The sequence below is a fragment of the Musca domestica genome, unplaced genomic scaffold (assembly GCF_030504385.1).
Source record: "Musca domestica strain aabys unplaced genomic scaffold, Musca_domestica.polishedcontigs.V.1.1 61, whole genome shotgun sequence".
Lineage (NCBI taxonomy): Eukaryota > Metazoa > Arthropoda > Insecta > Diptera > Muscidae > Musca > Musca domestica.
Genome location: NW_026712367.1, coordinates 1,271,796 through 1,296,077, shown reverse-complemented (window position 1 = coordinate 1,296,077; position 24,282 = coordinate 1,271,796). Strand labels below are relative to the sequence as shown.

Below are 24,282 nucleotides of genomic sequence, written 5' to 3'. Positions count from 1 at the left end.
GGAACCTTAGGTGGGCTGTGGAACTTTAGGTGTGCTACTAAACCATAGGTGGGCTAGTGAACCATAGGTGAGCTAGTGAACCATAGGTAAACCCTGGATGGGTTGGTGAACCATAGGTGAGTTGGTGAACCCTGTATGAGCTGGTGAGCCCTGGGTGAGCTGGTGAACCATAGGTGAGCTTGTGAACCATAGGTGAGACCTGGGTAAGCTAGTGTACCATTCGTGAGCTGGTGAACCATAGGTGAGCTGGTGAGCTAGTGAACCATAGGTGAGCTGGTGAGCCCTGGGTGAGCTAGTGAACCATAGATGAGCTGGTGAGCCCTGGGTGAACTAGTGAACCATAGGTGAGCTGGTGAGCCCTGGGTGAACTAGTGAACCATAGGTGAGCTGGTAAGCCCTGGGTGAACTAGTGAACCATAGGTGAGCTGGTGAGCCCTGGGTGAACTAGTGAACCATAGGTGAGCTGGTGAGCCCTGGGTGAACTAGTGAACCATAGGTGACATGGTGAGCCCTGGGTGAACTAGTGAACCATAGGTGACATGGTGAGCCCTGGGTGAACTAGTGAACCATAGGTGACATGGTGAGCCCTGGGTGAACTAGTGAACCATAGGTGAGCTGGTGAGCCCTGGGTGAGCTGGTGAGCCCTGGGTGAGCTGGTGAACCACAGGTGAGCCCTGTGTGAGCTAGTGAACCATAGGTGATCTCTGGGTGAGCTTGTGAACCATAGGTGAGCTGGTGAACCATTGATGAGCTGGTGAGCCCTGGGTGAGCTAGTGAACCATAGGTGAGCTGGTGAGCCCTGGGTGAGCTGGTGAACCACAGGTGAGCCCTGTGTGAGCTTGTGAACCATAGGTGAACTGGTGAACCATTGATGAGCTGGTGAGCCCTGGGTGAGCTTGTGAACCGTAGGTGAGTTGGTGAGCCCTGCGTGAGCTAGTGAACTGTAGGTGAGTTTGTGAGCTCTGGTGAGCTGGTGAATCATTGGTGAACTAGTCAACCATGGATGAGCTGGTGAACCATAGGTGAGGTGGTGAACCATAGGTGAGCTGGTGAATCATAGGTGAGCTGGTGAACCATAGGTGAGCTGGTGAATCATAGGTGAGCTGGTGAACCATAGGTGAGCTGGTGAACCATAGGTGAGCTAGTAAACCATAGGTGAGCTAGTAAACCATAGGTGAGTTGGTGAACCATAGGTGAGCTAGTGAACCATAGGTAAGTTGGTGAACCATAGGTGAGTTGGTGAACCATAGGTGAGCTGGTGAACCATAGGTGAACTAGTGAACCATAGGTGAACTGGTGAACCATAGGTGAACTAGTGAACCATAGGTAAGCCCTGGGTGAGCTAGTGAACTATAGGTGAGCTGGTGACCCATAGGTGACCTGGTGAACCATAGTTGAGCTGGTGAACCATAGGTGAGCTAGTGAACCGTAGGTGAGTTGGTGAGCCCTGGTTGAGCTAGTGAACCGCAGGTGAGTTGGTGAGCCCTGGGTGAGCTGGTGAATCATTGGTGAACTACTCAACCATGGATGAGCTGGTTAACCATGGGTGACCTAGTGAACTATTGGTGAGCCACTGAGATAGTAAACCATGGGTGACCTAGTGAACCGTAGGTGAGCTGGTGAACCATAGGTGAACTAGTGAACCCTAGGTGAGCTGGTGACCCATAGTTGAACTAGTGAACCCTAGGTGAGCTGGTGACCCATAGTTGAACTAGTGAACCTTATATTAACAGTGACCCCATAGGTGAACCATAGGTGAGCAGTGACCCCTGGTTGAGCTAGTGAACCCTAGGTGAGCAGTGACCCTTGGGCGAGCTTATATAAAACCTGATGGTCTCTGGACATTTAACTGTGAAAAAAGTGTTTAAAAACATCTTAGACCATTTGAGGCCACTTATTGGGCGCCACTTCGTTTGTTCAACCGTCTCAAATTTATTCTAATTTTCCACAAATAGTTTTTTTTACAAATTTTATATATTTAATCTTAATTTTACACCACCTCTCCCTTAATTGGGCGCCAATCTATTTGCTTATGTCAATGGGGTCAACGCGTTATTTTGATCAGCATATGGTAAATGGTATATGATTATAATTTGTTTTTTTTTTCATAAGTGATTACATAATCTCTATTGCAAACCAATTTTCCTGCTAGACAAATCCAATTAACCGAACTATGCCGTCATTAGCAAAAGTGTTTAAATTTGGATTCTATTAAAATCGCAAGTTTATGATTTTTTGAGTCATTTGCAATGAAAGCATTCCAGGTGGTAAGACGATGAAGCAGCTCTGCCTTGTTCTAAATTTCGTGGTGGTCTCACAAATGCTTGAACAGGTCAATGGGGTATGTAAAATAATTACCAGGGTATATAAAATAATTATACCCAGATCTCTCCCTCTATTTACAGACGACTAAAATTGAGTTCCTAGCCAGTCGAGTTCGTTTCAACCCCAAACATTTTTCCAATCTTACGCTTTTCACCGAAAATTCGGCAATTTATGCGGACATAATGGTAGTAAAACCTCTGCGACAGGGATTCAAAGCCAACGTTGAGTTCAAACTACGTTTAAACAATTCTAAAACCCATCAGAAATTGTTTAACCACGTTTTGGATGTTTGTGATATGCTTGTCGGCCTGAGGAAGACAATTTTCAGAAAATGGTTTGAATCCATATTAAAATACAGCAATTTTATGCAAAACTGTCCTGTTCCTGAGGGCCATTACTACTTGCGTGATTGGAGGCCGGATGCCTCCATCATACCAGCATATCTATTTGCTGGTGATTACCGCATTAGGGGCTATTGTTTCTATGGCAATTATAAAAAGAAGAACATGGAGTTTCTCATCGACATGGAAGTCGATGCTGTAATATCTTAAATGGAATTGTTTTCCAGAAATAAAATATTCACTAATTTGCAAATGAAAATTTAGAGAATCTGACTGATATAAAAACAGAACGATTAGTTGAACCATAGGTGAGGTAGGGAACATTAGGTGAGCTGGGGAAACTTAAGTGAGCTGGGGAACCTTAGGTAAGCTGGAGAGCCTTAGGTGAGTTGGAGAGAATTAGGTGAGCTGGGGAACCTTAGGTGTGCTGGGGACCCTTAGGTGAGCTGGGGAACCTTAAGTGTGCTGGGGACCCTTAGGTGAGCTGGGGAACCATAGGTGTACTGGGGAACCATAGGTGTGCTGGGGAACCATAGGTGTGCTGGGGAACCTTAAATGTCCGGGGTAGCCTGAAGTGAGCTGCGGAACCATAAATGTCCGGGCGAACCTTAGGTGAGCTGGGGAACCATAAATGTCCGGGGGAACCTTAGGAGAACTGGTGAACTATAGGTGAGCTTGGGAAGCTTAGGTGAGCTAAGGAATCTTAGGTGAGCTGGGGAACCATAGGTTAGCTGGGGAACCTTAGGTGACCTGGGGAACCTTAGGTGTGCTGGGGAGCCTTAGGTAAGCTGGAGAGCCTTAGGTGAGTTGGAAAGAATTAGGTGAGCTGGGGAACCTTAGGTGTGCTGGGGACCCTTAGGTGAGCTGGGGAACCATAGGTTAGCTGGGGAACCATAAATGTCCGGGGTAACCTTGGGTGAGCTGCGGTACCATAAATGTCCGGGGGAACCTTAGGTGAGCTGGGGAACCATAAATGTCCGGGGGAACCTTAGGAGAGCTGGTGAACTATAGGTGAGCTAAGGAATCTTAGGTGAGCTGGGGAACCTTAGATGAGCTAGGGAAACTTAGGTGACCTGGTGAACCATCGGTGAGCTGTTGAACCTTAGGTGACCTGGTGAACCTAAGGTGAACTTGTGAACCGTAGTTGAGCTGGTGAACCATAGGTGAGCTGGTGAACCATAGGTGAGCTGGTGAGCCTTAGGAGAACTAGTGAACCTTAGGAGAACTAGTGAACCTTAGGTGAGCTGGTGAACCTTAGGAGAACTAGTGAACCTTAGGTGAGCTGGTGAACCTTAGGAGTACTAGTGAACCTTAGGTGAGCTGGTGAACCTTAGGAGAACTAGTGAACCTTAGGTGTGCTGGTGAACCTTAGGAGAACTAGTGAACCTTAGGTGAGCTGGTGAACCTTAGGAGAACTAGTGAACCGAAGGTGAGCTGGTGAACCTTAGGAGAACTAGTGAACCGAAGGTGAGCTGGTGAACCATAGGTGAGTTGGTGAACCGTAGGTGAACTAGTGAACCATAGGTGAGCTGGTGAACCGTAGGGGAGCTGGTGAACCGTAGGGGAGCTGGTGAACCGTAGGGGAGCTGGTGAACCATAGGTGAATTAGTGAACCGTAGGTGAGCTGGTGAACCATAGTAAAGCTGGTAAACCATTGAACCGTAGTTGAGCTGGTGAACCATAGGTGAATTAGTGAACCGTAGGTGAGCTGGTGAACCATAGGTGAATTAGTGAACCATAGGTGAGCTGGTGAACCATAGGTGAATTAGTGAACCGTAGGTGAGCTGGTGAACCATAGGTGAATTAGTGAACCGTAGGTGAGCTGGTGAACCATAGGTGAGTTGGTGAACCATAGGTGAGTTGGTGAACCATAGGTGAGTTGGTGAACCATAGGTGAACTATTGAACCGTAAGTGATCTTGTAAACCGTAGATGAGCTGGTGAACCGTATGTGAGCTGGTGAACCGTAGGTGAGCTGGTAAACCGTATGTGAGCTGGTGAACCGTATGTGAGCTGGGGACCCTTAGGTGAGCTGTTGAACCATAGGTGAGCTGTTGAACCAAAGCTGATCTAGTGAACCTTAGATGAGCTGGTGAATTTTAGGCGATCTGGTGAAGCTTAGTTGGGCTGGTGAATCTTAGGTGATCTGGTGAACCGTAGGTGAGTTTGTAACCTTAGGAGAGTTGTTGAACCATAGGTGTGCTGGTGTAGCTTAGGTGAGTTAGCGAATCTAAGCTACTTTGGTGAGCGTTAGGCGAGTTAGTGAAACTGAAATTGAAATTTTTGAATTTTTTAAGCTACTAGGATCTTAGGAGCTGCTGAGCCATTAAGGAACTGCTGAACAGTAAGGATCCGCTTAATCATAGACTGGGTGCTAATCTTTGATGGACCTGATTTCTCGGATCAGTTGAGAATTATATTGTTTTTATAAACCTCTTCGATCAAACTATTGGGCGCCACTTGCCTTTCACAATTGTTCTAACTTTATTCTTACTTTCCGTAAACAATTTTTAAAATAAAATATTGAAATTGTATATAAAACAAATTGTGTTTTATTTAAACTTTGTGTTATCCCACCCTTCCCAATGTATTTGCATATATTGAGGTGGTGAATATCTTATTTGTCAATATAATTAAAAAAAAATGTATGGAAAATTTTATTTGATTATAATTTGTTTTTCCCATTTGTGATTACATTATTTCTATTGCAAACCAATTTTCCCGGTAGACAAATCCAATTAACCGAACTATTTAGTCATTAATCAAAATGTTAAAATTTGGATTATATTAGAATGAGAAGTTTACGATTTTTTGAATCATTTGTAATGGAAACTTTCCAGATGGTAAGATCATGAAGCAGCTGTGCCTTGTTCTAAATTTTATGCTGCTCACAGAATTGGTGGGACAGGTCTATGGGGTATGTAAAATAATTACCAGGTCTTGGACACGATTCATAGGCATATATCTCCTTACAGGTGACGAAAATTTCATTTCTTGGCAGTCGAGTTCGCTACAATCCCAAGTACTTTTCCAATTTAACAGTCTTCACCGAAAACTCTACAATCAACGCGGACTTCAAGTTATTAAAACTCCTACGTCAGGGAATCAAAGCCAATGCTGAGGTACAATTACGTTTGAAAAATTCAAAAACGCATCAGAAATTATTTTCTTCCGTCTTGAATGTTTGCGAATTGATTGTCTCTCTGAGGTCTACAATTTTCAAAAAATGGTTTGAATCTTTGTTAAAATTCAGCAATTTTATGCCAAACTGTCCCATTTCCGCGGGTCATTATTACGTGCATGGCTGGGAGCCTGATGCCACACTTATACCATCATATCTATTTGCTGGAGATTATCGCATCAAGGGCTATTGTTTTTTTGGCAATTATAAAAAAAAGAATATGGAATTTATCGTTGAGATTGAAGTCGATGCTGTAATATCTTAAATGGATTTGATTTCAAGAAATAAAATATCCACCAATTTGCAAATGAAAATTTAGAAAATCTGATTGATATAAAAAGGCGACGAATAGTTAGATTATGTGAACTCAGAACCTTAGGTGAGCTGGTGAATCTTAGGTGAGCTGGTGAACTGAAGAACCTTAGGTGAGCTGGGAAAACTTAGGGAAGGCAGTGAACTGGAGAGACAGTGAAATGGGGAGCCTTAGGTGAGCTTGGGAACCGTAGGTGAGCTGGTGAACCATAAGTGAGCTGGTGAACCATAGGTGAGCTGGTGAACCATAGGTGAGCTGGTGAGCCGTAGGTGAGCTGGTGAACCATAGGTGAGCTGGTGAACCTTAGGTGAGCTGGTGAACCTTAGGTGAGCTGGTGAACCTTAGGTGAGCTGGTGAACCTTAGGTGAGCTGGTGAACCTTAGGTGAGCTGGTGAACCTAAGGTGAGCTGGTGAACCTTAGGTGAGCTGGTGAACCTAAGGTGAGCTGGTGAACCTTAGGTGAGCTGGAGAACTTTAGGTGAGCTGGAGAACCTTAGGTGAGCTGGTGAACCTTAGGTGTGCTAATGAACCTTAGTGAGTTAGTGAATCTTAGGTGAGCTGGTCAACCTTAAGTGAGCTGGTCAACCTCATGTGAGCTTGTCAACCTTAGGTGAGCTGGTGAACCTTAGGTGAGCTGGTGGACCTTAGGTGAGCTGGTGAACCTTAGGTGAGCCGGTGAACCTTAGGTGAGCTGGTGAACCTTAGGTGAGCCGGTGAACCTTAGGTGAGCTGGTGAACCTTAGGTGAGCCGGTGAACCTTAGGTGAGCTGGTGAACCTTAGGTGAGCTTGTGAACCTTAGGTGAGCTAGTGAACCTTAGGTGAGCTAGTGAACCTTAGGTGAGCTGGTGAACCTTAGGTGAGCTTGTGAACCGTAGTTGAGCTTGTGAACCGTAGGTAAGCTGGTGAATCGTAGGTGAGCTTGCGAACGATAGGTAAGCTGGTGAACCATAGGTGAGCTGGTGAACAGCAGGCAAGCTGGTGAACCATAGTTGAGCTTGTGAACAGCAGGTGAGCTGGTGAACCGCAGGTGAGCTGGTGAACCATAGGTGAGATGGTGAACCATAGGTGAGCTACTAAAAGTTATGAAAGCTAGTGATATTTAGATGAGCTGGTGAACCATAGGTGAGCTGGTGAACCATAGGTGAGCTGGTGAACCATAGGTGAGCTGGAGAACCGTAGGTAAGCTGGTGAACCTTAGGTGAATTGGTGAACCTTAGTTGAGCTGGTGAACCTTAGGTGAGCTGGTTAACCTTGGGTGAGCTGGTGAACCTTAGGTGAGCTGGTGAACCTTGGATGAGCTAGTGAACCATAGTTGAGCTAGGGAACCTTAGTTGAGCTAGTGAACCTAATGTGAGCTAGTGAACCTTACGTGAGGTAGTGAACGTAAGGAGAGCTAGTGATATTAAGATGAGCTGGTGATGCATTGAAGCTTCGGTGAACTACTGAACTTTAGATGAGCTAGTGAACCTAAGAAGAGCCAGTGGACCTAGGATGAGGTAGTGAGTTTGTGAACCTTAGGTAAGTTTTTCAACCATAGTTGAGCTTTTTAACCTAGTAAACCTTAGGAGGGCTTTTCTTGAACTTCTGTGTGCCTTTGACTTAAAAAAAAAACTTCACAAAACTGTTGCTTTATTTGCAGCCATCTGTTGGGCGCCACTGTTGGATTGCATAAACTGTAGTATTATCTTCTCTAGGAAAAATATTAAAAAGTACATTAAAATTATTTAATAGTAATAGATAGTGATTTAGAATTCGGGGGAGAAGGGGCCCCCCTTCTTAGGCACCATATAATGGTATATGACGTAAAACATTCATTGAAATCAAAAATGTTTTGTTCAAATTTGAATCGGTTATGATAGGTTGTTTTTTAAAGTCAAATTTTAATTGGTTTAGTTGTGTCCAATTAGTTTTTCTATAACTGATTAATGACGATAATAGGCAAAACCAATTACCCATATTTTTGAGTCATTAAGCAAAATATTCAAATTTTAATTCTAGGGAAAATAAATATTTATGATTTTTTAAAACATTTATAATATAAACTTTCCGGGTGGTAAGATGATTAGACAACTGTTCCTTTTTCTGTATTTCGTGCTGCTCTCACAATGGGTTGGCCTGGTCCATGGGGTAAGTAAAATTAATTCCAGGTCCTGAAAATTATACCCAGAACTCTGCCTCTCTTTTCAGACGACTAAAATTGCATTTCTTGGCAGTCGAGTTCGTTACAATTCCAAATATTTTTCCAATTTGACCCTATTCACGGAAAATTCTACCATTAATGCGGACCTGATGTTATTGAAATCCCTGCGCCAGGGATTCAAAGCCAACATTGAGGTGCAACTACGTTTGAATAATTCCAAAACACATCAGAAATTATTTTCCTATGTTTTGAATATTTGTGAATTGATTGTCTCCCTAAGAAGTTCGATTTTCAAAAAATGGTTTGAATCTTTGTTAAAATATAGCAATTTCATGCAAAACTGTCCCGTTGCCGAGGGTCATTACTATGTGCATGGGTGGAGGCCGGATGCCTCCCTCATACCATCATATTTATTTGCTGGAGATTATCGCATTAAAGGCTATTGTTTCTATGGAAATTATAAAAAAAAGAATATGGAATTTCTCTTTGCCATCGATGTGGATGCGGTAATATCTTGAATAGTTACTCAAATCAAAAACAAAATAAAAGATCTGCTACTGAGAAAAGGAAAATTCGGCCTTGAGGATTTTTATTGATAAGAACACAGAACAATTAGATATTGGAGAACCATACGTGAGCCTGAGACTCTTAGGTGTATCAGATAACCATGGGTGAGCAATTGAACTATAGGCGAGGTAGTGAACAATGGCTGAGCTGGTAAACCATGGCTGAGCTGGTGAAACGTAGGTGAGCTGATGAACCCTATGTAAGCTGGTGAACCCTAGGTGAGCTGGTGAACCCTATGTGAGCTGGTGAACTCTAGGTGAGCTGGTGAACCCTAGGTGAGCTGGTGAACCCTGGGTGATCTGGTGAACACTAGGTGAGCTGGTGAACCCTAGGTGAGCTGGTGAACCCTAGGTGAGCTGGTGAACCCTAGGTGAGCTGGTGAACCCTAGGTGAGCTGGTGAACCCTATGTGAGCTGGTGAACCCTAGGTGAGCTGGTGAACCCTATGTGAGCTGGTGAACCCTATGTGAGCTGGTGAACCCTAGGTGAGCTGGTGAACCCTAGGTGAGCTGGTGAACCCTAGGTGAGCTGGTGAAACCTAGGTGAGCTGGTGAAACCATGGGTGAGCAATTGAACTATAGGCGAGCTAGTGAACAATGGCTGAGCTGGTAAACCATGGCTGAGCTGGTGAAACGTAGGTGAGCTGGTGAACCTTAGGTGAGCTGGGGAACCCTAGGTGAGCTGTTGAACCCTAGGTGAGCTGGTGAACCCTGGGTGATCTGGTGAACACTAGGTGAGCTGGTGAACCCTAGGTGAGCTGATGAACCCTAGGTGAGCTGATGAACCCTAGGTGAGCTGGTGAACCATAGGTGAGCTGGAACCATAGGTAAGCTGGTGAACCATAGGTGAACTGGTGAACCATAGGTGAGCTGGTGAACCATAGGTGAGCTGGTGATCCTCAGGTGAGCTGGTGAACCCTAGGTGAGCTGGTGAACCATGGGTGAGCTGGTGAACCCTAGGTGAGCTGGTGAACCATGGGTGAGCTGGTGAACCCTAGGTGAGCTGGTGAACCATGGGTGAGCTGGTGAACCCTAGGTGAGCTGGTGAACCATACATGAGCTGGTGAACCCCAGGTGAGCTGGTGAACCATACATGAGCTGGTGAACCATAGATGAGCTGGTGAACCCTAGATGAGCTGGTGAACCCCAGGTGAGCTGGTGAACGCCAGGTGAGCTGGTGAACCCCAGGTGAGCTGGTGAACCCCAGGTGAGCTGGTGAACGCCAGGTGAGCTGGTGAACCCCAGGTGAGCTGGTGAACCCCAGGTGAGCTGGTGAACCCCAGGTGAGCTGGTGAACCCCAGGTGAGCTGGTGAACCCCAGGTGAGCTGGTGAACCCCAGGTGAGCTGGTGAACCCCAGGTGAGCTGGTGAACCCTAGCTGAGCTGGTGAACCTTAGGTAAGCTGGTGAACCTTAGGTAAGCTGGTGAACCATGGATGATCTCATGAGATATCCAATATTGGTGAGATTGGATATCTCTGAGTATATTAAAGAATGTGATGCTTACGGCTATCCGTTGGGCGCCACTTTAGAATAACAATCATTTAATAAAAGATTTTAATATAAAGAATAGGCATAAAATATTTTCTTTATTTCTCTTTCGAGGCGAGCTTAACGATCTGAGGTTTGCAGTGAAAAAGGAGAGGAGGAAATTTGCTACCCCTTTGCCAGGCGCCAGTCAATTAGTATTTTTAATCCGTTCAAAATCTAATTCCAATCATCATTAAATGGATTGAACATTTTGTTTAATTTAATATCAATTTGTGCCCCGCTTGCGCCAGTTTAATTTTACGGTCGATTTTAATTGTTGCGATTTTTTTCTAATTTGTTTTTCCTATAGCTCATTATGACATTTCTATTACAAAACAATTCTCCCGTTGGGCAAAGTTAATTAACCGAATTATTTAGACATTAATTCCATTAGAATCGAAATTCTGTGTATTTTTAAAACATTTGAAATTGAAACTTTAAAGTTGGCGAAAGAATGGAGCCGCAATACCTTTGCATATATTTTCTGCTGCTGTCAGTTTTGATCGAGTTGGTCTGTGGGGTATGGAAAATGAATTAAAACTCCTGGACAGAATTCTATAATTTCCTACTCACTCTCATTGCAGACGACTAGCATTGCCTTCTTCGGCAGCAGAGTTCGTTTCAATCCGAAATATTTTTCCAATTTTACCTTGTCGATCGAAAATTCCACAATTAATGCTGACATGATGTTAATAAAACCCCTGCGTCAGGGATTCAAAACCAATGCTGAGGTCCAACTGCGTTTGAATAATTCGCGAAAACATCAGAAACTTTTCTCCTATGCCTTGAATGTTTGCGAATTGGTTGTATCCCTGAGAAATTCCATATTTAAACGATGGTTCGAATCGTTGCTAAAAAATGGTAATTTTATGCAAAATTGTCCAGTGTCTGTGGGTCATTATTACGTGCACGATTGGAGGCCGGATGCCTCACTCATACCATCATATTTATTTGCTGGAGATTATCGCATTAAGGGCTATTGTTTCTTTGGTAATTATAAGAAAAAGAACATGGAGTTTGTCATCGACATTGAGGTGGATGCTATAATATCTTGAATGGATTTTCAAAAATAAAGTAATTACAGATTTGAAAATGAAAATATGGTATCCATGGCTTCGATAGTTCCTAAAAACCATAGGTTAACTGTTCTACTTCTTGGGAACTTAAGTTGAGACTCTGAACCAATGATGAATCGGTAAACCAATGATGTTCCTGTGAACCCTTGATGAACCTTTGGACTATCGGTCAACTTTTGGGCTATTAGGTAAGCTGGGAAACCATAGGCGAGCTGGTGAACCTTAGGAGAGCTGGTGAACCATAGTTGAGCTGGTGAACCTTAGGTGAACTGATGAACCTTAGGTGAGCTGGTCAACCTTAGCTAAGCTGGTCAACCTTATATGAGCTGGTGAACTTTGGTTGGGCTGGTGAACCTTAGATGAGCTGGTGAACCTTAGATGAGCTGGTGAACCTTAGGTGAGCTGGTGAACCTTAGGTGAGCTGGTGAACCTTAGGTGAGCTGGTGAACCTTAGGTGAGCTGGTGAACCTTAGGTGAGCTGGTGAACCTTAGCTTAGGTGAGCTGGTGAACCTTAGGTGAGCTAGTGAACCTTAGGTGAGCTGGTGAACCTGAGGTGAACTGGTGAACCTTAGGTGAGCTGGTGAACCTGAGGTGAACTGGTGAACCTTAGGTGAGCTGGTGAACCTGAGGTGAACTGGTGAACCTTAGGTGAGCTGGTGAACCTGAGGTGAACTGGTGAACCTTAGGTGAGCTGGTGAACCTGAGGTGAACTGGTGAACCTTAGGTGAGCTGGTGAACCTGAGGTGAACTGGTGAACCTAAGGTGAGCTGGTGAACCTGAGGTGAACTGGTGAACCTAAGGTGAGCTGGTGAACCTAAGGTAAGCTGGTGAACCTAAGGTAAGCTGGTGAACCTGAGGTGAACTGGTGAACCTTGTGTGAGCTGGTGAACCTTGTGTGAGCTGGTGAACCTTGTGTGAGCTGGTGAACCTTGGGTGAACTAGTGAACCTTAGGTGAGCTAGTGAACCTTAGGTGAGCTGGTGAACCTTAGGTGAGCTGGTGAACCTTAGGTGAGCTGGTGAACCTTAGGTGAGCTGGTGAACCTTAGGTGAGCTGGTGAACCTAAGGTGAGCTGGTGAACCTAAGGTGAGCTGGTGAACCTTAGGTGAGCTGGTGAACCTTAGGTGAGCTGGTGAACCCTAGGTGAGCTGGTGAACCTTAGGTGAGCTGGTGAACCTTAGGTGAGCTGGTAAACCTTAGGTGAGCTGGTGAACCCTAGGTGAGCTGGTGAACCCTAGGTGAGCTGGTGAACCCTAGGTGAGCTGGTGAACCCTAGGTGAGCTGGTGAACCCTAGGTGAGCTGGTGAACCTTAGGTGAGCTGGTGAACCTTAGGTGAGCTGGTGAACCTTAGGTGAGCTGGTGAACCTTAGGTGAGCTGGTGAACCTTAGGTGAGCTGGTGAACCTTAGGTGAGCTGGTGAACCTTAGGTGAGCTGGTGAACCTTAGGTGAGCTGGTGAACCTTAGGTGAGCTAGTGAACCTTAGGTGAGCTAGTGAACCTTAGGTGAGCTGGTGAACCTGAGGTGAACTGGTGAACCTTAGGTGAGCTGGTGAACCTGAGGTGAACTGGTGAACCTTAGGTGAGCTGGTGAACCTGCGGTGAACTGGTGAACCTTAGGTGAGCTGGTGAACCTTAGGTGAGCTGGTGAACCTTAGGTGAGCTAGTGAACCTTAGGTGAGCTGGTGAACCTGAGGTGAACTGGTGAACCTTAGGTGAGCTGGTGAACCTGAGGTGAACTGGTGAACCTTAGGTGAGCTAGTGAACCTGAGGTGAACTGGTGAACCTGAGGTGAACTGGTGAACCTAAGGTGAGCTGGTGAACTGGTGAACCTAAGGTAAGCTGGTGAAGCTGAGGTGAACTGGTGAACCTAAGGTGTGCTGGTGAACCTTGTGTGAGCTGGTGAACCTTGTGTGAGCTGGTGAACCTTGGGTGAACTAGTGAACCTTAGGTGAGCTGGTGAACCTTAGGGGAGCTAGGGAACCTTAGGGGAGCTAGGGAACCTTGGGTGAACTAATGAACCTTGGCTGCGGTGGTGAACCTTAGGTGAGCTGTTGTACTTTGGGCTAGTGAGCCTCAGGTGGGCTTGTGAACCTCACGTGAGCTATTGAACCTCAGGTGAGCTGATTAACTTCACGTGAGCTATTGTACCTCAGGTGAGCTGATGAACCTTAGGTGAGCTAGTGAACCATTGGTGAGCTTGTAAATCATAGGTGCGCTGGTGAACCTCAGGTGAGCTGGTGAACCTCATGTGGGCTGGTGAACTTCAAGTGAGCTGATGAACCTTAGGTGAGCTGGTAAACCTTAGTTGAGCTGGTGAACCTTAGTTGAGCTGGTGAACCTTAGGTGAGTTGGTGAACCTTAGGTGAGTTGGTGAACTGGTTCAATTGATTTCCTTTCTTCCCTTCTTTAATTTTTTTTTTCTAAATTTTAAACGCAAAAATCTTAAATTTAAATATCCTCCCGTTTATCTTCTACTTCGTCAACCATGGCTTGGCATTACATTGTTCTGTAAGTCTGAAACCACCAAGCTGTCGCCTATTGGATACCAAACAAAAGAACAAGCAACAAACGAACAAACTCAACCATGGAATAAAAACAAGAACAACAGTAACGAGTGTGAAAAAAAAAAACTTTGCTAAACAAAAATTACAAGCCTTCAGAAAAGTTTTGTCTCTTCATTATTCCAACATCAGGCGAGTGAAAAACTCATTGTGGTAACTTTGCATTTTTCCATCGTCAGCCGGAGTCATGGGCTAGGAGGAAGAGGAACAACGAAATGAACTTTTTCTTTTCTTTTTCGTTGGTGGCTGTGATTTTTGGTTTTGGGCTAGTTTAGCGATTACTTGACAATTGTAGATAGGTGGAGGAGTTATATGTAGGGGTGGGAGGTGTTATGGCCATTTTAAAATACCCTATTTTTCCTCCTTCAGAAACTGCAATTTAAAACACGCTAAAAAGCCCGAAATGTCAATATTTAAACACGCTAAAAAGCCCGAAATGTCAATATTTAAGGAGTTATGGCCATTTTAAAATACCCTATTTTTCCTCCGGAAGAAACTGCAATTTAAAACACGCTAAAAAGCCCGAAATGTCAATATTTAAGGAGTTATGGCCATTTCAAAATACCCTATTTTTCCTCCTTCAGAAACTGCAATTTGAAACACGCTAAAAAGCCCGAAATGTCTATATTTAAGGAGTTATGGCCATTTTAAAATACCCTATTTTTCCTCTTTAAGAAACTGCAATTTAAAACACGCTAAAAAGCCCGAAATGTCAATATTTAAGGAGTTATGGCCATTTCAAAATACCCTATTTTTCCTCCTTCAGAAACTGCAATTTGAAACACGCTAAAAAGCCCGAAATGTCAATATTTAAGGAGTTATGGCCATTTTAAAATACCCTATTTTTCCTCTTTAAGAAACTACAATTTAAAACACGCTAAAAAGCCCGAAATGTCTATATTTAAGGAGTTATGGCCATTTTAAATACCCTATTTTTCCTCTTTAAGAAACTGCAATTTAAAACACGCTAAAAAGCCCGAAATGTCAATATTTAAACACGCTAAAAAGCCCGAAATGTCAATATTTAAGGAGTTATGGCCATTTTAAAATACCCTATTTTTCCTCCTTCAGAAACTGCAATTTAAAACACGCTAAAAAGCCCTAAATGTCAATATTTAAGGAGTTATGGCCATTTTAAAATACCCTATTTTTCCTCCTGAAGAAACTGCAATTTAAAACACGCTAAAAAGCCCGAAATGTCAATATTTAAGGAGTTATGGCCATTTTAAAATACCCTATTTTTCCTCTTTAAGAAACTGCAATTTAAAACACGCTAAAAAGCCCGAAATGTCAATATTTAAGGAGTTATGGCCATTTTAAAATACCCTATTTTTCCTCCTTCAGAAACTGCAATTTAAAACACGCTAAAAAGCCCGAAATGTCAATATTTAAGGAGTTATGGCCATTTTTAAATACCCTATTTTTCCTCCTGAAGAAACTGCAATTTAAAACATGCTAAAAAGCCCGAAATGTCAATATTTAAGGAGTTATGGCCATTTTAAAATACCCTATTTTTCCTCTTTAAGAAACTGCAATTTAAAACACGCTAAAAAGCCCGAAATGTAAATATTTAAGGAGTTATGGCCATTTTAAAATACCCTATTTTTCCTCCTGAAGAAACTGCAATTTAAAACACGCTAAAAAGCCCGAAATGTCAATATTTAAGGAGTTATGGTCATTTCTAAATACCCTATTTTTCCTCTTTAAGAAACTGCAATTTTAAGAAACTGCAATCTTTAAGCAACTGCAATTTAAAACACGCTAAAAAACCCGAAATGTCAATATTTAAGGAGTTATGGCCATTTTAAAATACCCTATTTTTCCTCCTTCAGAAACTGCAATTTAAAACACGCTAAAAAACCCGAAATGTCGATATTTAGGGAGTTATGGCCATTTTAAAATACCCTATTTTTCCTCATTCAGAAACTGCAATTTAAAACACGCTAAAAAGCCCGAAATGTCAATATTTAAGGAGTTATGGCCATTTTAAAATACCCTATTTTTCCTCCTTCAGAAACTGCAATTTAAAACACACTAAAAAGCCCGAAATGTCGATATTTAGGGAGTTATGGCCATTTTAAAATACCCTATTTTTCCTCTTTAAGAAACTGCAATTTTAAGAAACTGCAATCTTTAAGCAACTGCAATTTAAAACACGCTAAAAAACCCGAAATGTCAATATTTAAGGAGTTATGGCCATTTTAAAATACCCTATTTTTCCTCCTTCAGAAACTGCAATTTAAAACACGCTAAAAAGCCCGAAATGTCAATATTTAAGGAGTTATGGCCATTTTAAAATACCCTATTTTTCCTCATTCAGAAACTGCAATTTAAAACACGCTAAAAAGCCCGAAATGTCAATATTTAAGGAGTTACGGCCATTTTAAAATACCCTATCTTTCCTCCTTCAGAAACTGCAATTTAAAACACGCTAAAAACGAAATGTCAATATTTAAGGAGTTATGGCCATTTTAAATTACCCTATTTTTCCTCTTTAAGAAACTGCAATTTAAAACACGCTAAAAAGCCCGAAATGTCAATATTTAAGGAGTTATGGCCATTTTAAAATACCCTATTTTTCCTCTTTAAGAAACTGCAATTTAAAACACGCTAAAAAGCCCGAAATGTCAATATTTAAGGAGTTATGGCCATTTTAAAATACCCTATTTTTCCTCTTTAAGAAACTGCAATTTAAAACACGCTAAAAAGCCCGAAATGTCAATATTTAAGGAGTTATGGCCATTTTAAAATACCCTATTTTTCCTCTTTAAGAAACTGCAATTTAAAACACGCTAAAAAGCCCGAAATGTCAATATTTAAGGAGTTATGGCCATTTTAAAATACCCTATTTTTCCTCTTTAAGAAACTGCAATTTAAAACACGCTAAAAAGCCCGAAATGTCAATATTTAAGGAGTTATGGCCATTTTAAAATACCCTATTTTTCCTCTTTAAGAAACTGCAATTTAAAACATGTTAAAAAGCCCGAAATGTCAATATTTAAGGAGTTATGGCCATTTTAAAATACCCTATTTTTCCTCTTTAAGAAACTGCAATTTAAAATACGCTAAAAAGCCCGAAATGTCAATATTTAAGGAGTTATGGCCATTTTAAAATACCCTATTTTTCCTCTTTAAGAAACTGCAATTTAAAACATGTTAAAAAGCCCGAAATGTCAATATTTAAGGAGTTATGGCCATTTTAAAATACCCTATTTTTCCTCTTTAAGAAACTGCAATTTAAAATACGCTAAAAAGCCCGAAATGTCAATATTTAAGGAGTTATGGCCATTTTAAAATACCCTATTTTTCCTCTTTAAGAAACTGCAATTTAAAACATGTTAAAAAGCCCGAAATGTCAATATTTAAGGAGTTATGGCCATTTTAAAATACCCTATTTTTCCTCTTTAAGAAACTGCAATTTAAAATACACTAAAAAGCCCGAAATGTCAATATTTAAGGAGTTATGGCCATTTTAAAATACCCTATTTTCCTCTTTAAGAAACTGCAATTTAAAACACGCTAAAAAGCCCGAAATGTCAATATTTAAGGAGTTATGGCCATTTTAAAATACCCTATTTTTCCTCTTTAAGAAACTGCAATTTAAAACACGCTAAAAAGCCCGAAATGTCAACATTTAAGGAGTTATGGCCATTTTAAAATACCCTTCAGAAACTGCAATTTAAAACACGCTAAAAAGCCCGAAATGTCAATATTTAAGGAGTTATGGCTATTTTAAAATACCCTATTTTTCCTCCTTCAGAAACTGAAATTTAAAACACGCTAAAAAGCCCGAAATGTCAATATTTAAGGAGTTATGGCTATTTTAAAATACCCTATTTTTCCTCTTTAAGAAACTGCAATTTAAAACACGCTAAAAAGCCCGAAATGTCAACATTTAAGGAGTTATGGCCATTTTAAAATACCCTTCAGAAACTGCAATTTAAAACACGCTAAAAAGCCCGAAATGTCAATATTTAAGGAGTTATGGCTATTTTAAAATACCCTATTTTTCCTCCTTCAGGAACTGCAATTTAAAACACGCTAAAAAGCCCGAAATGTCAATATTTAAGGAGTTATGGCCATTTTAAAATACCCTATTTTTCCTCCTGAAGAAACTGCAATTTAAAATACGGTAAAAAGCCCGAAATGTCAATATTTAAGGAGTTATGGCCATTTTAAAATACCCTATTTTTCCTCCTGAAGAAACTGCAATTTAAAACACGCTAAAAAGCCCGAAATGTCAATATTTAAGGAGTTATGGCCATTTTAAAATACCCTATTTTTCCTCCTGAAGAAACTGCAATTTAAAACACGCTAAAAAGCCCGAAATGTCAATATTTAAGGAGTTATGGCCATTTTAAAATACCCTATTTTTCCTCCTGAAGAAACTGCAATTTAAAACACGCTAAAAAGCCCGAAATGTCAATATTTAAGGAGTTATGGCCATTTTAAAATACCCTATTTTTCCTCCTGAAGAAACTGCAATTTAAAATACGGTAAAAAGCCCGAAATGTCAATATTTAAGGAGTTATGGCCATTTTATAATACCCTATTTTTCCTCCTGAAGAAACTGCAATTTAAAACACGCTAAAAAGCCCGAAATGTCAATATCTAAAGAGTTATGGCCATTTTAAAATACCCTATTTTTCCTCCTGAAGAAACTGCAATTTAAAACACACTAAAAAAGTCAATATTTAAGGAGTTATGGCCATTTTAAAATACCCTATTTTTCCTCCTGAAGAAACTGCAATTTAAAGTACGCTAAAAAGCCCGAAATGTCAATATTTAAGGAGTTATGGCCATTTTAAAATACCCTATTTTTCCTCCTGAAGAAACTGCAATTTAAAACACACTAAAAAGTCAATATTTAAGGAGTTATGGCCATTTTAAAATACCCTATTTTTCCTCCTGAAGAAACTGCAATTTAAAATACGGTAAAAAGCCCGAAATGTCAATATTTAAGGAGTTATGGCCATTTTAAAATACCCTATTTTTCCTCCTGAAGAAACTGCAATTTAAAATACGGTAAAAAGCCCGAAATGTCAATATTTAAGGAGTTATGGCCATTTTAAAATACCCTATTTTTCCTCCTGAAGAAACTGCAATTTAAAACACGCTAAAAAGCCCGAAATGTCAATATCTAAAGAGTTATGGCCATTTTAAAATACCCTATTTTTCCTCCTGAAGAAACTGCAATTTAAAACACACTAAAAAAGTCAATATTTAAGGAGTTATGGCCATTTTAAAATACCCTATTTTTCCTCCTGAAGAAACTGCAATTTAAAATACGCTAAAAAGCCCGAAATGTCAATATTTAAGGAGTTATGGCCAAAATACCCTATTTTTCCTCCTGAAGAAACTGCAATTTAAAACACGCTAAAAAGCCCGAAATGTCAATATTTAAGGAGTTATGGCCATTTTAAAATACCCTATTTTTCCTCCTGAAGAAACTGCAATTTAAAATACGGTAAAAAGCCCGAAATGTCAATATTTAAGGAGTTATGGCCATTTTAAAATACCCTATTTTTCCTCCTGAAGAAACTGCAATTTAAAACACGCTAAAAAGCCCGAAATGTCAATATCTAAAGAGTTATGGCCATTTTAAAATACCCTATTTTTTCTCCTGAAAAAACTGCAATTCAAAACACGCTAAAAAGCCCGAAATGTCAATATTTAAGGAGTTATGGCCATTTTAAAATACCCTATTTTTCCTCCTGAAGAAACTGCAATTTAAAATACGCTAAAAAGCCCGAAATGTCAATATTTAAGGAGTTATGGCCATTTTAAAATACCCTATTTTTCCTCCTGAAGAAACTGCAATTTAAAACACACTAGAAAAGTCAATATTTAAGGAGTTATGGCCATTTTAAAATACCCTATTTTTCCTCCTGAAGAAACTGCAATTTAAAACACGCTAAAAAGCCCGAAATGTCAACATTTAAGGAGTTATGGCCATTTTAAAATACCCTATTTTTCCTCCTGAAGAAACTGCAATTTAAAACACACTAAAAAAGTCAATATTTAAGGAGTTATGGCCATTTTAAAATACCCTATTTTTCCTCCTGAAGAAACTGCAATTTAAAATACGGTAAAAAGCCCGAAATGTCAATATTTAAGGAGTTATGGCCATTTTAAAATACCCTATTTCTCCTCCTGAAGAAACTGCAATTTAAAACACACTAAAAATGTCAATATCTAAAGAGTTATGGCCATTTTAAAATACCCTATTTTTCCTCCTGAAGAAACTGCAATTTAAAACACGCTACAAATGTCAATATTTAAGGAGTTATGGCCATTTTAAAATACCCTATTTTTCCTCCTGAAGAAACTGCAATTTAAAATACGCTAAAAAGCCCGAAATGTCAATATTTAAGGAGTTATGGCCATTTTAAAATACCCTATTTTTCCTCCTGAAGAAACTGCAATTTAAAACACGCTAAAAAGCCCGAAATGTCAATATTTAAGGAGTTATGGCCATTTTAAAATACCCTATTTTTCCTCCTGAAGAAACTGCAATTTAAAATACGGTAAAAAGCCCGAAATGTCAATATTTAAGGAGTTATGGCCATTTTAAAATACCCTATTTTTCCTCCTGAAGAAACTGCAATTTAAAACACGCTAAAAAGCCCGAAATGTCAATATCTAAAGAGTTATGGCCATTTTAAAATACCCTATTTTTCCTCCTGAAGAAACTGCAATTTAAAACACACTAAAAAAGTCAATATTTAAGGAGTTATGGCCATTTTAAAATACCCTATTTTTCCTCCTGAAGAAACTGCAATTTAAAATACGCTAAAAAGCCCGAAATGTCAATATTTAAGGAGTTATGGCCATTTTAAAATACCCTATTTTTCCTCCTGAAGAAACTGCAATTTAAAACACACTAAAAAAGTCAATATTTAAGGAGTTATGGCCATTTTAAAATACCCTATTTTTCCTCCTGAAGAAACTGCAATTTAAAATACGGTAAAAAGCCCGAAATGTCAATATTTAAGGAGTTATGGCCATTTTAAAATACCCTATTTCTCCTCCTGAAGAAACTGCAATTTAAAACACACTAAAAAAGTCAATATTTAAGGAGTTATGGCCATTTTAAAATACCCTATTTTTCCTCCTGAAGAAACTGCAATTTAAAACACGCTACAAATGTCAATATTTAAGGAGTTATGGCCATTTTAAAATACCCTATTTTTCCTCCTGAAGAAACTGCAATTTAAAATACGCTAAAAAGCCCGAAATGTCAATATTTAAGGAGTTATGGCCATTTTAAAATACCCTATTTTTCCTCCTGAAAAAACTGCAATTTAAAACACGCTAAAAAGCCCGAAATGTCAATATTTAAGGAGTTATGGCCATTTTAAAATACCCCATTTTTCCTCCTGAAGAAACTGCAATTTAAAACACGCTAAAAAGCCCGAAATGTCAATATTTAAGGAGTTATGGCCATTTTAAAATACCCTATTTTTCCTCCTGAAGAAACTGCAATTTAAAATACGCTAAAAAGCCCGAAATGTCAATATTTAAGGAGTTATGGCCATTTTAAAATACCCTATTTTTCCTCCTGAAGAAACTGCAATTTAAAACACGCTAAAAAGCCCGAAATGTCAATATTTAAGGAGTTATGGCCATTTTAAAATACCCTATTTTTCCTCCTGAAGAAACTGCAATTTAAAATACGCTAAAAAGCCCGAAATGTCAATATTTAAGGAGTTATGGCCATTTTAAAATACCCTATTTTTCCTCCTGAAGAAACTGCAATTTAAAACACGCTAAAAAGCCCGAAATGTCAATATTTAAGGAGTTATGGCCATTTTAAAATACCCTATTTTTCCTCCTGAAGAAACTGCAATTTAAAACACGCTAAAAAGCCCGAAATGTCAATATTTAAGGAGTTATGGCCATTTTAAAATACCCTATTTTCCTCCTTCAGAAACTGCAATTTAAAACACGATAAAAAGCCCGAAATGTCAATATTTAAGGAGTTATGGCCATTTTAAAATACCCTATTTTTCCTCCTGAAGAAAACACGCTAAATAGCCCGAAATGTCAATATTTAAGGAGTTATGGCCATCTTAAAATATCCTATTTTTCCTCCTGAAGAAACTGCAATTTAAAACACGCTCTGCAATTTAAAACACGCTAAAAAGCCCGAAATGTCAATATTTAAGGAGTTATGGCCATTTTAAAATACCCTATTTTTCCTCCTGAAGAAACTGCAATTTAAAACACGCTAAAAAGCCCGAAATGTCAATATTTAAGGAGTTATGGCCATTTTAAAATACCCTATTTTTCCTCCTTCAGAAACTGCAATTTAAAATACGCTAAAAAGCCCGAAATGTCAATATTTAAGGAGTTATGGCCATTTTAAAATACCCTATTTTTCCTCCTGAAGAAACTGCAATTTAAAACACGCTAAAAAGCCCGAAATGTCAATATTTAAGGAGTTATGGCCATTTTAAAATACCCTATTTTTCCTCCTGAAGAAACTGCAATTTAAAACACGCTAAAAAGCCCGAAATGTCAATATTTAAGGAGTTATGGCCATTTTAAAATACCCTATTTTTCCTCCTTCAGAAACTGCAATTTAAAACACGATAAAAAGCCCGAAATGTCAATATTTAAGGAGTTATGGCCATTTTAAAATACCCTATTTTTCCTCCTGAAGAAAACAAGCTAAAAAGCCCGAAATGTCAATATTTAAGGAGTTATGGCCATCTTAAAATATCCTATTTTTCCTCCTGAAGAAACTGCAATTTAAAACACGCTCTGCAATTTAAAACACGCTAAAAAGCCCGAAATGTCAATATTTAAGGAGTTATGGCCATTTTAAAATACCCTATTTTTCCTCCTGAAGAAACTGCAATTTAAAACACGCTAAAAAGCCCGAAATGTCAATATTTAAGGAGTTATGGCCATTTTAAAATACCCTATTTTTCCTCCTTCAGAAACTGCAATTTAAAATACGCTAAAAAGCCCGAAATGTCAATATTTAAGGAGTTATGGCCATTTTAAAATACCCTATTTTTCCTCCTGAAGAAACTGCAATTTAAAACACGCTAAAAAGCCCGAAATGTCAATATTTAAGGAGTTATGGCCATTTTAAAATACCCTATTTTTCCTCCTGAAGAAACTGCAATTTAAAACACGCTAAAAAGCCCGAAATGTCAATATTTAAGGAGTTATGGCCATTTTAAAATACCCTATTTTTCCTCCTGAAGAAACTGCAATTTAAAATACGCTAAAAAGCCCGAAATGTCAATATTTAAGGAGTTATGGCCATTTTAAAATACCCTATTTTTCCTCCTGAAGAAACTGCAATTTAAAACACGCTAAAAAGCCCGAAATGTCAATATTTAAGGAGTTATGGCCATCTTAAAATATCCTATTTTTCCTCCTGAAGAAACTGCAATTTAAAACACGCTAAAAAGCCCGAAATGTCAATATTTAAGGAGTTATGGCCATTTTAAAATACCCTATTTTTCCTCCTGAAGAAACTGCAATTTAAAATACGCTAAAAAGCCCGAAATGTCAATATTTAAGGAGTTATGGCCATTTTAAAATACCCTATTTTTCCTCTTGAAGAAACTGCAATTTAAAACACGCTACAAAAACCCGAAATGTCAATATTTAATTAGTTATGGCCATTTTAAAATAACCTATTTTTCCTGTTTAAGAAACTGCAATTTAAAACACACCTGAAGAAACTGCAATTTAAAACACGCTAAAAAGACCGAAATGTCAATATCTAAAGAGTTATGGCCATTTTAAAATACCCTATTTTTCCTCCTGAAGAAACTGCAATTTAAAACACGCTAAAAAGCCCGAAATGTCAATATTTAAGGAGTTATGGCCATTTTAAAATACCCTATTTTTCCTCTTGAAGAAACTGCAATTTAAAACACGCTACAAAAACCCGAATTGTCAATATTTAATTAGTTATGGCCATTTTAAAATACCCTATTTTTCCTGTTTAAGAAACTGCAATTTAAAACACACCTGAAGAAACTGCAATTTAAAACACGCTAAAAAGACCGAAATGTCAATATCTAAAGAGTTATGGCCATTTTAAAATACCCTATTTTTCCTCCTGAAGAAACTGCAATTTAAAATACGCTAAAAAGCCCGAAATGTCAATATTTAAGGAGTTATGGCCATTTTAAAATACCCTATTCTTCCTCTTGAAGAAACTGCAATTTAAAACACGCTACAAAAACCCGAAATGTCAATATTTAATTAGTTATGGCCATTTT

At 39.6% G+C, this 24,282-nt stretch overlaps 3 protein-coding genes across 3 annotated transcripts; all 3 read left to right on the top strand.

Moving 5' to 3' along the window:
* The first annotated feature begins 2,275 nt into the window (after nucleotides 1–2,275).
* Nucleotides 2,276–2,876, top strand: LOC101891489 (uncharacterized). Its single transcript, XM_005189911.1, has 2 exons — nucleotides 2,276–2,341; nucleotides 2,406–2,876. Exons 1-2 carry the CDS (start codon nucleotides 2,276–2,278, stop codon nucleotides 2,874–2,876), a joined length of 537 nt encoding a protein of 178 aa, XP_005189968.1.
* A 2,592-nt stretch (nucleotides 2,877–5,468) lies between these two features.
* On the top strand, nucleotides 5,469–6,160 carry LOC109613899 (uncharacterized). The gene is made up of 2 exons (XM_020039067.2): nucleotides 5,469–5,582; nucleotides 5,641–6,160. Exons 1-2 carry the CDS (start codon nucleotides 5,517–5,519, stop codon nucleotides 6,109–6,111), a joined length of 537 nt encoding a protein of 178 aa, XP_019894626.2. The 5' UTR covers nucleotides 5,469–5,516; the 3' UTR covers nucleotides 6,112–6,160.
* Nucleotides 6,161–8,111: 1,951 nt separating this feature from the next.
* LOC109613897 (uncharacterized) lies at nucleotides 8,112–11,449 on the top strand. The gene is made up of 3 exons (XM_020039065.2): nucleotides 8,112–8,287; nucleotides 8,348–8,806; nucleotides 10,979–11,449. Exons 1-3 carry the CDS (start codon nucleotides 8,219–8,221, stop codon nucleotides 11,447–11,449), a joined length of 999 nt encoding a protein of 332 aa, XP_019894624.2. The 5' UTR covers nucleotides 8,112–8,218.
* Nucleotides 11,450–24,282: the final 12,833 nt, after the last annotated feature.